The sequence below is a fragment of the Narcine bancroftii genome, chromosome 4, assembly GCF_036971445.1.
Source record: "Narcine bancroftii isolate sNarBan1 chromosome 4, sNarBan1.hap1, whole genome shotgun sequence".
Classification (NCBI taxonomy): Eukaryota; Metazoa; Chordata; class Chondrichthyes; order Torpediniformes; family Narcinidae; genus Narcine; species Narcine bancroftii.
In genome coordinates this window covers 90,173,358-90,187,924 of record NC_091472.1, presented here as the reverse complement: position 1 = coordinate 90,187,924, position 14,567 = coordinate 90,173,358, and the positions used below count along the sequence as shown (strand labels likewise).

Here is a 14,567-nt window from a genome sequence, read left to right as displayed (position 1 = left end):
AGACCTGGTTCAGCCACGCAGAGGCTCAGTTTCACCTCTGCCAGATTTCAACGGATTTGACCAAGTTTTACCATTTGGTCGCCGCCCTGGACCAGGCCACCGCCAAACGAGTGCTGCACCTCATTCAGCACCTACCCTCGAAAGATAAGTATGGGACCATCAAGCAGGTGTTTACCGGCTCCCTTGGCCTCTCCAGATGCCAGTGTGCCGCTTGGATGCTGCACCTTGGCGGAACAGAACTCCATTCGAGTTGATGGATGAAATGCTCGCACTCATGAGCGATCACACCAACTGCCCACTCTTCGAACGCTTCTTCCTCGACCATCTGCCTGAAGACATCCGGCTGTTACTGTCCCAAGAGAGCTTCGTCGACCCTAGGAATGTCACTCAAAAGGCTCAGGAGCTATAGCTTGAACAATTTCCAGAGGGCTCAGCAGTCCAGCAGGTTACAAGTCACGGGCATTACCACGCCAAGCCTTCCTCTAGTGCTGCGGTGGAACACTCGGCCCCTGCAGGGGCCTCAAAGAGCATAGCCAGAAGCAAGTCATCCATTCAGGCCTCTACTTCTTCCACCGGCACAGGGGAGCCAAGGCTCGTAAGTGTCGTCAACCTTGCTCGTTCCAGGGAAACGAGCAGGCCGGCCATTATTAATGGCTGTGGTGGCTGGCCAAGAACACAGCCTCTCTACCTGTGGGATCCAGTCAACGGCCGATGCTTCCTTGTCGACATTGGGGCCCAGATCAGTGTCATCCCGGCCACAGCCATTGAGTCCCAGAACCGGCCTCGAGGTCCTCCCCTCCGTGCAACCAATTCAACGGAGATCTGAACTTATGGAGACAAGACCGTCCACTTCCAGATCGGCCAGCGGAAGTTTTCATGGAGGTTCGCCATTTTGTCTCTTCCAACCGCCATCCTGGATGTCAATTTCCTCCTCACCCACTGACTCCTGGTCAACATTCGAGTAGGCGACTGGTAGATGCCCGTACCTTCCAGTCCATTCGCCTCAACGCCTCCCGCACAGAGCAGCCACAGATGACCATGGTCAGCTCACCCAAGGACGAGTTTCAGTGTATCCTGGATGAGTTCCCATTCCCTCCTCAAGCCGCAGTTCTTAACTGCGTCACCACGCCACGGGGTGTTTTATTACATCCCCAATCAAGGCCCACTGGTCCACGCCAAGGCACGCCAGCTCCGCTGGATAAGCTCCAGATAGCGAAGGAAGAGTTCTCGCATCTGCAGAAACTGGGGATCATTTGATGCTCTGACAGTCCTTGGGCCTCACCACTCCACCTGGTCCCGAAAGCCTCCGGTGGCTGGCGTCTCTGCGGAGATTATCGACAGCTTAACAACGCGACAGTACCTGACCATTTCCTGATCCTTCACATCCAGGACTTAACGTCCAACCTGCATGGCGCAAGGGTATTCTCCAAGGTTGACCTGGTGCACAGGTATCACCAAATCCCCGTGCACCCCGAGGACATACCCAAAACGGCCATCATCACCCACTTCGGCTTGTTCGAGTTTCTACGCATGCCGTTCGTCATTTCTGCTATTTCTTGGAGGGCTTTCACCATTTTTACCAACCACAAACCCCTCACTCAGGCGCTCACTATGGCAAGAGATTCCTGGTCGGCTCGCCAACAGCGTCACTTCTCCTTCGTGTCGGAGTTCACCACCGACATTCGGCACAAGGTGGGGAAAGCCAACGTGGTCGCCGACGCACTCTCACAACCAGCCATTTGCGCGCTGACACCCAGCTCGACCGGCCAGCTCGCCCGGGACCAGAAGTCCGACGAGGAGACGAGGGCCTTCAGGATTGCCATCACGGGCTTGCGGTTACAGGATCTCCCAACTCCTCACAGTGAGGACACCATCCTGTGCGATGTCTCCATGGGCTCCCCATGACCAGTGGTTCCCCAGCAGTGGCGCAGGCAAGTCTTCCACCATATCCATGACCTTTCCCACCCTTCCATCAGGTCCATGGTCCATATGGTGGAAGAATGTTTCGTCTGGCACAGGCTTCGGAAGCAGATTGCGGACTGGGCCAGAACCTGCACCCATTGCCAGCTTTCCAAGGTACACAGGCACACCAGAGCACCCGTACAAGATTTTGAACATGTCTGGGAACGGTTCAGCCACATACATGTGGACATCGTCGGACCCTTACCTGTTTCCCAAGGTAACCGTTACCGTTTCACAGTGGTAGACCGCACCACTCATTGGCCTGAGGCGATCCTGATGCCAGATGCCTCTACATCTGCCTCCTGCTCCCGAGCGCTGTTGAACGGTTTGGTTGCCTGGTTTGGCATCCAGAACCATTTCACCAGTGATCGGGGCACCTAGTTCACGACTGCGCTTTGGGCACAGCTCGCCAACAGGCTGGGGATCGTTCTACATCACACTACGGGCTATCACCCACAGGCCAATGGGCTAGTTGAGCGATTGCACCGCCACCTTAAGTCGGCACTTATGGCCCACCTCACCGGCCCCGACTGGGTGGATGAGCTGCCTTGGGTGCTCCTGGGCATCTGCTCGACACCCAAAGAAGACCTACAGGCGCCATCAGCTGAGCTGGTCTACGGTGCACCGCTAGCCCTACCCGGTGAGTTCGTCAACGCACCTCACAACCCTCAGCAGTCACTGCACGGTCTACTTCCCTGCCTCTGGGCCCAGTTGGACTCCTTCACACCCCCACTGCCGCCCAGACACGGCATGTGGGCCTCTTGCGTCCTCAGCGAGCTGTACTCCGCAGAGTACGTTTTTATCAGGCGGGGCCCGTCCACAGCACTTCTACAAAGACCTTATGAAGGGCTGTACAAAGTCATCTAGCGTTCAGGATCCACTTTCACACTGGACATCAGTGGTAAGAGGGAACTGTTTACGGTGGACAGGTTAAAGCCTGCCCACCTCAACCCCACTGAACCAGTAGTTGTGGCCCAACCCAAGAAGCGAGGCTGCCCAGCAAAAAAGGACATTGGTGTCAATTCTGGGGGGGGCTCTGTGGCGGTACGCCATTAGGCAGGCGAACTGGCCCCGCTTGTCACACACGCGGTGGGACAGCTGGCCAAAATGGCTCCGTCAGGGGTTTCCTCCCGACCTTGGCACTGGGCTCAGAAGCCTGTGCTTGGGGACCCATGTGATGCCCCAGTGATGTTGGGGCCCCCAGCACGGTTCTCAACCAGATCCGGGCTGGGAGTATAAGACCAGCCAGACAGCCTGCAATAAATCCCTGAACTCAACCCGGCTGGTTGTGCGATCCTTCAGTTAGCAGTGTAGCCGCTGCTACAACTCCATATAAATTAAATGGACTTAACCCTAATTATTTTAAGTGTTTTTGATGTACAAAAGTAATAGGGACTTTTTTTTACATTCAATGTGATCTTGTGAAAAACTGGAAAGGTTTTGGAATGATTTGAGTATTATTAGGACAAATTATGAAACTATAGATACAAAAGGATCCAAGAATTTTTTTTACTTGGAGATATATATGAAAAGGATATATAATTGAAATTGGATAAATGCAAAGAAAAATTTTTAAATATAGCAATAGTGGTTGCAAAGAAATGTAGAGCGATAACATGGAAAGTTGATAATCAAGTATTAAGTAGGTGGCACACTGAAAAGCAAAATAGTATACCTTTGGAAAAAATTACACGTAGTTTAAGAAATTGAGTTGAAAATTTTTATAGTATTTGGAAGCCATATATGGATTTTATGAATAAGTTTCTGTCCACGTCTTCCATCTTATCCACCCCTCTCAATTAGAAATTAATAATAATTGATTAACATATATATATGATAATTTGCTATTGTATATGTAGTAGTAGGTTCTTTCTTTTCTTTCTTACTTTTGGGAGGGAGGGGGGTTGGGGAGAAGATTTAAAAGTTCTCTTTTTGTATCACTATGCATGATCAAATGATTAATATTGTATTCATTGTTTTTTTGTCTGTATTGATATAAATGATAAATAAAATTTAAAAAAAAACATATCAGAGTGATGGCAAGAGCAAAGTGTCGAGAAGTAAAGGAACTGCCCAAGATCCAAAGCATACCACCTCATCTGTGAAACATGATGGTGGGTTTCTTGTGGCCTGGGCATGTATGGCACACTTATCTTCATTGATGATGTAACTGCTGATGGCAATAGCAAAATTAATTCTGAGGTGTATGGAAACACCTTACCTGTTCAAGTTAGAGCAGATGCTGCCAAACACATTGGGCAGTGCTACATCCTACAGCAAGACAATGATCCCAAACATACTGCTAAAGGAAGAAAGTAGTTGTTCAAAGCTAAAAAATTGAAAATTTTTGAATGGCCAAGTCAGTTAACCTGTCTAAGTCCAAATGAGCATGCCTTCAAGATGCTGAAGAGAAAATTTAAGGAGACAAGCCCCCAAAACAAGCAGGAGCTGAAGGTGGCTGCAGTAGAGGCCTGACAGAGAATCACCAGAGAATATACTCAGCACCTGGTGATATCTATGAATCACAGACTTCAAGCAGTCATTGCATGCAAGGGATATACAACAAGGTACTAAGCATATACATACCATTGCTATGTCCCAAATATTATGGTGCTCTGAAATGAGAGGACTGCATAAAAAATGCTGTAATTTGTGCATGATCAAACCAAAATGTACAGAAATGATCTTTAATAAAATGTGGAATGTGCTCTTTAATTCCATACATATGAATTGTTTGATTACAAATTTAAAACTGTGGAGCCCAGGGACAAATAAAGGGAAAAAAAATGTCTTTATGTCCAACATTATGGAGGCCACTATGGACGATGTGTTTGAATGAAGATTAATATTCACTTGGAAAATTATTTATTTTCTAATGTCTAAGATGGAATTGTATGATAATCTTTTACTTATAAGTAAAGAGTGTATGGGTTTCAAAGTTGAAAATCTTTTAACATGCAAGATGTTACTGCAAAAAAAATCATCCTCAAAGAAAAGTATTTTTTCTCTACAAATTCTTCCAGTATGTGCCATCAGAACATGCAGATGATGCCACATATTTGAGAACTGAAAGCAACAATTCCATGTTAGCTATCAAATTTCTTAATTTCAGAGTACACAAGTGAAGTAATAAAAATTGTTTTCCAGGTACTAATGGACATGTTCCATCAAGATGAGGAAGATCTAGCTGTGATAGAAGAAGAACCCATTAATACTGGTGAACAAGCATACTATGATTTAGTGAAGATGTACATGTCTGAGATTCGGCAATATCTAAGAGAATTGAATCTCATCATCAAAGTCTTCAGGGAGCCCTTTGTATCAGATGCAAAGCTGTTTTCATCAAATGTATGTTGTAAATATTATGAACATATTGTTAATATATTCAGATTGTCATGTTTGTTGCCAATTTAAATCTTGCTTTTTCTAGTCCTTTTTATGTGCTCAAAGCATACCAATAGTTACAGCATCATTTTTAAGTTCTTATCTCATTGCCAGAATGTATTTACACAAGTAATAGATATTTTAAAATGTTGCAGATTTTGGAAATCTGATGAAGTAAAAACAAAATACTGGAAAATTCAGCAGATCACGCAGCATCTGTATACAGAAAAACAAAATTAATGTTTCCGGTCCAAAATATTTTTGTCAGCACTGGGAAAGTGAGAAAAGGCCTTGGATCTGAAACATTAATGCTATTTCTCTTTACAGAGCAGCTGCTTGACCATCCATTTTGTGGTTATATGTGTGTATACACAAGACCACCACTATACTGCCAACTTCAGTTAAATTTCCAAATGAAAGTTCTTGAATTGTTCAAAGTTTGTTCTTCCATAGACATGAAAAAATAAATAATTAAAAGAGTTTTTTTATGATAGCATTTAAAAGTCTCATTTTAAGATGTAGATTAGATTAGATGTCTAAATTTTGGAAGTTTTAAATCTTCTTAATGAAAGAGGTACATTTTTGTTACTTTGGAATACTAATAACTGCATTTCTGCTATTTAGCACTAGATGGTGGTACATTTCCAAAAGTGAGAATGTTTTTTCAAGTTTGAAAATTGTTTTTACCTAGAGTGTCTAAGATAGGGTTTCCTAAAACTTGAATACAAAATTATTTCAATTCAAGGTACTTACCATATATGCTGGCGTATAAGACAATGCTATATAAGTTGACCACAGAATTTCCACTTAAAATGTACATTTTGAATTATACACACTTCATAAGACCACCCCAAGTCTGGAACTTGCCAGCTGATCCTGACACTCGTTTTATAAGAGGCGACCTTCCTCACCTCAACTCCAGACCAGGCACTAAGTGTTGTCAGATTCGTAAATGGCATCGCTTGGCACCCCTGCTATGTTGGCAGTGAGACTCTGACGTGATCTACTGAGCTGTTTCCTGTTCATCAATTAATCAGATTTACCCAATGATTCAAAGACCAAGCCGATAAAGAATGAACATGAATATTGCAGCGAGAAAGACTATGTATTACCAAACTGGAATTTCACTGAGTTTCATGGTTAAAGGAGCCTACTTTCAGTCTTCCATGCCCAATGATAAGGGCCAGCCCACATTTCACCCTCATCCACAATGAAGATGCTGAAAGATCCCCCACCAAGACCAAGTATAACTGTGCGTTGCATTTCTCTGCATCCAAGCCAATGTTAAACCCAGCAAAGAAACAGGGACCAATTCATGGGACTTTGGAACAAAAATAATAGAAAGGATTTGCCAAGTATGCTGTTGCCATGCAAGCCGTCCTGTGCATGCGGGTAGTTTCAGTGTCCATGGGACCCACGCATCATAACATTGGAACAACCCTCAGTGCGCAATTTTCAGAGAACTGGCCCAATAATCCTCCACTGAATCTGGCCAACATTAGAGAATTTCAGTAACAATGTTTTTGGGCTGTGATGATTAAGCAGTGCTAAAGCAGTTATCTTCCTTGTTTAGAAGAGATTTCTTTCAACTAGTAGAGTTTAGTTTCCCTTTTATTCTTCCTATTTTAATAAAAATTATTTATGCACTTAGGCATTGATCCATCTATAGCACTGTTAGATATTTGTTTCTCACATTTAATCTGTTCAATATTTTCTGCTTCTGTAGCTTATTTCTTTGGCAGTTGAGTGGTATTATCCCAGTTGGGGGGGGGGGATTCACAAAATCTCCAGATTTTGAAAATATTGGAAATAATCAATAAATCAGAGTTGCTAACTTTAAAGCCACTTTAATATTCCATTGAAATATAAGATGTAAATAAACACTTGTGAATATGTAGGTGTCATGTACTGCATCCGATGCTCCCAATGTGGCCTCCTCTGTGTTGGGAATTTGGACACCAATTGGGAGATAATTTAGTTGAGCACCTAAGCTTTGTCCACTGCAACAGCAAGGACCACCCAGTGGCTAGCCATTTTAATTCTACACACCATTGCCACATTGACACGTCTTTCCCTGAGGCCACCTGCAAATTGGAGGAATAGCAATTCTGTCTCAGCACCCTTCAACCAGACAGGATTAACATTGACTTTTCCAGTTTACATTAACCCTCTCCTTGCTATCCCTTTCTTTCTCTATACCTGCCTTTGCTCCCAACTTCTTCCCTTCTCAGATCAGAGAGCTACCCCCATCACAGCCTTTTTCCTTCCTCGCTCCTTTAGCCATATTACTTCTTACTTGTCCTCCCCTTCCTCCCTCCTCTCCTCTCCTCCTCCTCCCCCCCCCACCCACCTTTATATTCAGGCATTTGCCTGTTTTTTTCATCTATTCCTGATAAAGGATCCAGGCCCGTAACTTTGGTTACCATATACTTCTTATGGATACTATGTGACCTGCTGATTTTCTCCAGTATATTTGTGTCTTACATGATTTGTGTCTGTGCATTGTGTCCATGCTAACCATTGCATGCATCTATTATTTGCATTTCCCACATTGAATGCATAGGTTTCTGTGCTTGTGCAGAAGTTTCTTAAAAGTTGTGAGAGTATCTGTTTTCATCATCTCCCCAGTCACAATCTGTGGGGGAAAAAACTAAATCAAATTATTTAATTTTGACTGCCCACCTACTTAAATTCTCCCAACATGGGAAAAAGATTCTTAATAGCTACTCTGTTTAACTGCCTCATAAATCTTCATTGCCTTGCACACTCTGATGCAATTGGCCATTGGATGTAAACATTTGCGAATAAACTCAAAACTTGTGTTGTTATTTTGCAATTTCTTATCTGCATCTTAAGGTTTTATCATTATCTTTTTATAGGATGTAGAAACCATATTTAGCCGTATTGTGGATATCCATGAGTTGACAGTAAAGTTATTGGGCTTAATTGAAGATACCGTTGAAATGACTGATGAAGGTAGTCCCCATCCCTTAGTGGGAAGCTGCTTTGAAGACCTAGCTGAGGTAAGCATTTTGCTTATTTTTGAATTACAGGTATGCCTCTCTTTACGAATACTTTCTTTACGCAAATTTGCTTTTATGAAGAAACCTGTGTTCACTTTTATGAAAGGATTTACGCTTTTACAGAAAAGCGGCCATTGGAGCTATCATAGGGTTGCTGGCGGGGCTGTCAGTGCGCGGCTGGCGGGGCTGTCAGTGCGCGGCTGGCAGGGCTGTCAGTGCGCGGCTGGCAGGGCTGTCAGTGCGCGGCTGGCAGGGCTGTCAGTGCGCGGCTGGCAGGGCTGTCAGTGCGCGGCTGGCAGGGCTGTCAGTGCGCGGCTGGCAGGGCTGTCAGTGCGCGGCTGGCAGGGCTGTCAGTGCGCGGCTGGCAGGGCTGTCAGTGCGCGGCTGGCAGGGCTCTCAGTGCGCGGCTGGCAGGGCTGTCAGTGCGCGGCTGTCAGGGCTGTCAGTGCACTGCTGTCAGCGCGCGGCTGGCAAGGCGATCAGCATGCGGCTGGCCGGGCGGTCATCCACTGGCTGGCAGGGATGTTAGCGCGTGGTCGGCAAAGTGGTCACAGGGCAGCTGGTGGGGTTGTCAAAACTCAGTGTTTTCCCAATTCTGGTAAGTGAAAACTACACTGTACATACATTATTTTTACTTTATATAGCCTGTGCATTCATCATATAATTCCTGCTTTTACTATTTATTAGTGTTATTTTAGGTTTTATGTGTTATTTGGCATGATTTGGTGGGGGTTTCTTTGGGTCTGGAATACTCAAAAATTTCTCCCATAGAAATCAATGGTAGTCGCTTCTTTTGCTATATGCCATTTTGGTTTACGAAAGGTTATGTAGGAACGCTCTAGTTTCGTAAAGCAGGGTACTTTAATGTGGCAATGATCCACATTTCTCATACTAATAGTTACATTTTCTTCATGAAGAAATTTTGGGGTTTTTTTTTCAAGCAAGAAATATGATTTTTCTTCTAAAATACATTTAGCATAAAGTGGGAGAGAAAGCTTTCTGGTTGGAAATATGGTCATGTTGAATTTAATTTTTATGTAAGAAACTAAAATTAAATAAGAACCTCATCTCAGAAGTATCTAAAACCAAATTGAGGAGAAATAGAACGAAGAAGTGGACTAAACACAAGTGTAAATGTGAACACTTGTTAAAGATCATTTGTCCTTAAAGAGCTTCTGCATTACTATTGAACTTTTCTGATTGTTCTTCAAGTTTTCAAAGGCCTCAGTTTGTTTTGGTGAAAGTAGGAAAATATTTTGACGTAAATTGTATCATGTTCTAGTTGATTATTTTCCTTTTCAGTGATTTAAGACTATTTTTTATCAGTTTTGAGTATATTAGATTTAGCAAATTGAATCAGAAAAAATTATACAGGTACACAATCCTTTATCCAGAACCCTTGGGGGACAGTGTGTCCCGAATTTCGGATTTTTCCGGATTTCGGAAAGCCAGATTTAAGCCCACCTGAATTGTGCAGTCATATCCACCCTACCCCCTTCCAGTCATGCTGCCAACTCCCCCCTGCCCGTCCGACTCGCTCTTCCGGTCTCCCGCCCGACTCGTTCTGCCGGTCTCCCGCCCAACTCGCTTCTGCCGGTCTCCCGCCCGACTCGCTTCTGCCGGTCTCCCGCCCGACTCGCTTCTGCCGGTCTCCCGCCCGACTCGCTTCTGCCGGTCTCCCGCCCGACTCGCTTCTGCCGGTCTCCCGCCCGACTCGCTTCTGCCGGTCTCCCGCCCGACTCGCTTCTGCCGGTCTCCCGCCCGACTCGCTTCTGCCGGTCTCCCGCCCGACTCGCTTCTGCCGGTCTCCCGCCCGACTCGCTTCTGCCGGTCTCCCGCCCGACTCGCTTCTGCCGGTCTCCCGCCCGACTCGCTTCTGCCGGTCTCCCGCCCGACTCGCTTCTGCCGGTCTCCCGCCCGACTCGCTTCTGCCGGTCTCCCGCCCGACTCGCTTCTGCCGGTCTCCCGCCCGACTCGCTTCTGCCGGTCTCCCGCCCGACTCGCTTCTGCCGGTCTCCCGCCCGACTCGCTTCTGCCGGTCTCCCGCCCGACTCATGCTGCTGGTCTCCCAACTTGAGCTGCCATCTCTCTCCCTATTTGCTGGATTTTGGAACTTTCCAGATTTTAGATGTCCAGATAAAGGATTGTGTACCTGTATTCAGAAAACTTGGATGCAATTTGGATTGTATATTCCATACAAAATTCCAATCATTTTTGGCATTTTAGTCCCAACAGTTTTCTGTGCCAGCAGATCATTTACAAGGAATGCATCATGTGAAAATCTGAGTTCAATAGGTTTCAGCCACTGGCATTTGGTTTTGCTATATGTTTGTTTTTACTGTGGTACTGATCAGTATCCATTTTATGAATGATCTTTAATTCACCTAATATATGATTTATGGGTTGAAACATTTTGTATGCAGGTATGTAGCAACCATTCTCAACCTTCTTTTGGGTATGGCCCCCTTAGGACTCTGCTCAAACTTTATGGGCCCTCTTCCCTGTGAAGCAGTCATGTTTAGTTGGTGTCTTCTGTACTTCTCTCCTACTGACTGCATGAAAAACAAAAGATATTTTATGTTTTCAGTTTCACATGCATAATGTGATTAGAAATTATGCCTGGCCCACAGGAAAAAAGAATCTCAGGATTGTAAATGATTTCATGTATGTTTTCTGACAATAAATTTGAACTTTGGGCTAATGCCCCTATGATTACTTTGTCAGCTTCCCTACACTCAGTGGTAATTGAGTCTTTGGGGTTGTGGGAGGAAACTAAGCACCTGATAAAAACTCGCACAATAGCAGAGAACATGCATGCAGCCCACAGACTTTGCATGGGCTCAGGATTAAACACTGAAGCTGAGGCACCAATAGTAATGGCTGTGTTTTCGTATGTGGCAACCTGTGAGGCTGCAATATAAGATCAGTTAAAGCAGCATGAAAAGGGCTGTGATCCACAGTCATTAGATCAGGCCAAGGATCTCTTGGTGTGATTAGTAATGGACAGTTATACAGCCAACATAAGAGAACAGTCCATAAAAAGTTTCATCCTCAATGGTGGCAAGGCATACTGTATGAGTATTCGACTAAAACAATCTCAACCATGTTTAACCAGAAATGCTGAGTGTAAGATTCATCCCTTTCTGAGAACTTCAATATTATAGAAGTTTCAGCCAATTTGATTCATTCCACATGTCAGCAAGAAATAGCTGAGAGCATGAATGCAGCAAAGGCTATGGTCCAGAGAACATTCGGACTGCAATGGGAAATTGCTCAGCTATTTCCCATTCACAAAAAGTAGAATGAAGCAAATCAGGCAATTCAGTCATCAACAGTGCAGTACCCTATATCTGAAACATTTGGACCAGACATTTTTTGTTTTAGTTTTTGTTTGGTTTCTGAACAATGGAAATAAGTGGGATAGTAGCATCAGTAGACTACCGAACGGTGGCACCAATTAAACAACAAACAATGGCAGGCTTTTTGAGCACCTACATGATGCCACAAGTAGAAATTCACATGAAATAATGTTTCTTACTTAACAAAAAAAACTTGATCTCTGCTTACAAAAGAAGTTAAATGCAGCACCAAACACTAGAAATTCTCCTCAATGTCTTTTTCAAATGTTTCCTCCAGTTTCATCTGTCTCATTAAAAATGGTTTTTGTTTTTTCAGTTCATCACTTTCAGTAATTTATCCTTCTGTTTCTTCAGGTCATAGATTGTAGTCATTCCAGCACCATACTCTTCTGTAAGACATTTTACACTTACACCATTGTCCAGTCTGCCAAAGCTTGACTTTCTATTATCAAAATGGGGCCAACAGCTTCAGAACCCTACATGGGTGAGAGAAACACAATGCCTAAGTGCATCTCACTGATTAAATAATTTCTCAGAGTCAATAGGTGAAGCAATATCACCTTTTATTCAAAGTTCTTGCAAGAGTGGGTGCCCTTCAGAGAAGGCACACTCACTGATATTCATCAACTTTTTTTATACATTTCTTTGTGTTAATAACCACTCCTTGGTTAATTTAATTGGTTAGTTAACTGAGTAATTAATATGCTAGTTTAACCTATCAAAAGCTGTTCTGATCCTCGTCTTAAAGCCTGCCCTTGTTTACTTCTCCCATTCCCATGATTTTTGCAACCCCAACTCTTATTTTTTCTCATCCTTATTTGGTATGATGCTTTGTCACATGTTCCCATTCTTTCACAGTTCTTTAATATATTAACTTGGCCTTGCCTCCAATCTCTTGTAGGAACTGTCCTTTCTTTGTATTCTAGCAGACACCCACCCCCCCCCTTCTTCTCTCACGTCTCATCTCTGGTATGATGCTTTGTCACATGTTCCTGTTCTTTCACAGTTTTTTAATATATTAAGTTAGCCTTGCCTCCATTCTTTTGTAGGAACTGTCCTTTCTTTGTATTCTAGCAGACACCACCCCCCCCCCCCCCCCCCACCAATTCTTCTCTCACATCTCATCTCTGTCCAGCCATTGTTAACACTGATGATTACATTTTGCTGAAGCAGCTCTTGGGATCATTCTCACAATCCCCCATTGGAGTTAGTACCATAAAGTTCCTCCAATTCGGATAACATCATACCAGTAGTCTCTTCCATTTTCTCCAGGCTTTTATAGTCAAGTAGATACAGCTTATCCCATGTTGTCCCATCTCTGCGTCCCTTAAGGGCATTTGTTTCATAATTCCAGTTTCAATAAGCCGCTGTGTAAGCCACGCACACAGGGTATAATATAACATTCCACACCAGTTAGTACTCCTACTACCACTATCACTCCCTTCCATTTTCCAAAGTACAACTCCAGCCACCCAGAAGTAAGGTGTCCACTCCTGAATTTTCAGCAAACTCCTCAGCCAGGGTGGAGAGGCCCTGCAACGCTTTTGTAATGGTTCCATCTGGGGCTGTATTGTTTGGGATAAAAGTACAGCATTTTCCACCTAGCATTACACAGACTCCGCCTTTCTCTGCTAACATCATGTCTAGCGCTATTCTATTTTCCCAAGCCACTGGGACTGGTGGCGTCCAATTGCTCAGTGATCTCCTTTACAGCAGCCCGGGTATAATTTGTAACCGCTGTTGATTGCAATAAATATAGTTTATCCAATCCATATTTTTATTAATAGTTACCCACCAAAAGAGGGTCGACTCAAACCCTGCATGCCTTAAATTCATTAGGTACTATCCCTTGGCACCCCAATTGAATCAATATAAATTTGATTATCTAAAGACGTCCCAAGGAAGTCCCTCTTACTTCTCCTTATCCCTATTACCTTCTCCCGTTCAAATCCCAAGGTGAAGGGTATGGCCAATTGAATGATTGCACAGGTGCCCTTCCAATTGTGAGGAAGAATCGATCAGAACCACCATAGATCCGCTCGAAATACATTCAAGGCTGAGTAGTTCCCTCCTCTCTCCTCCATCACATCTTGTACCTTTGTGCACAGTTGTAGCTTTCCCAGGTCCTTTGTGAACTGTCTTGTCTTGAAATGCAGGCTGTGTGATTTCCTGACACAGCTGAGAATGCCGGTGGAATCTGGACATCCTTCATCTTCAGAGGAGGGAACGTCAAGGACGGAGATTTACAGGACTGGTTACCCCAGGCCGCTCTATCCTGATACAAAGCCATCATGCATCTCATTCCTTGTCCGTCTTTACCCCAACCCAACGGAAGTGGAACCACCTGTGATATCGGACGTCCAGAAACGCATGCATAACAATTGCTCTTGTTTAAACTCTTCACCATATATTTTACCCATTCTACCCATATCCCGTCTCAATCTCAATCATCTGTCTAAGGTCCTCTACCTCTACTCTCTTTACTATTTTCGGATCATTGGGAGAAGTATAGGGTTTCGCATTGGGCATTATTGTGAAGGTACTATCAGTTGGATTAGTCTTGGTTCACCATACATCACTCCAATCGGGGCAGGATCTATTAAGACACATATATTTCTCCTGAACACTATATCATCTCTGACTCTTGATCCCTCCACATTTTATTTCGCTACAAGCATCGAACTATATCACCTGCAGTTTAGAACTCTCTGGATGGTAATGGTGAACTTTACTGGCCCTGAGGGCTTGACGATGGATTCCAATCCTCTTCCTACTGGGGTATGAATCCCATCAACCCAACCCTATTCAGCATATCCACCACCATCTCATGTTTATTTCA

General features: G+C 44.2%; 1 protein-coding gene across 8 annotated transcripts in view; it reads left to right on the top strand.

The window, feature by feature from the left end:
• The window catches only part of LOC138760804 (son of sevenless homolog 1), a 255,322-nt gene that overhangs the window by 142,132 nt on the left and 98,623 nt on the right, over window positions 1-14,567 (top strand). For all 8 annotated transcript variants that reach the window (XM_069931924.1, XM_069931923.1, XM_069931918.1 and 5 more), the window contains 2 exons: window positions 5,110-5,310; window positions 8,226-8,369. In XM_069931924.1, coding sequence (XP_069788025.1) covers window positions 5,110-5,310; window positions 8,226-8,369 — 345 coding nt within the window. The remainder of the gene's footprint in view (window positions 1-5,109; window positions 5,311-8,225; window positions 8,370-14,567) is intronic.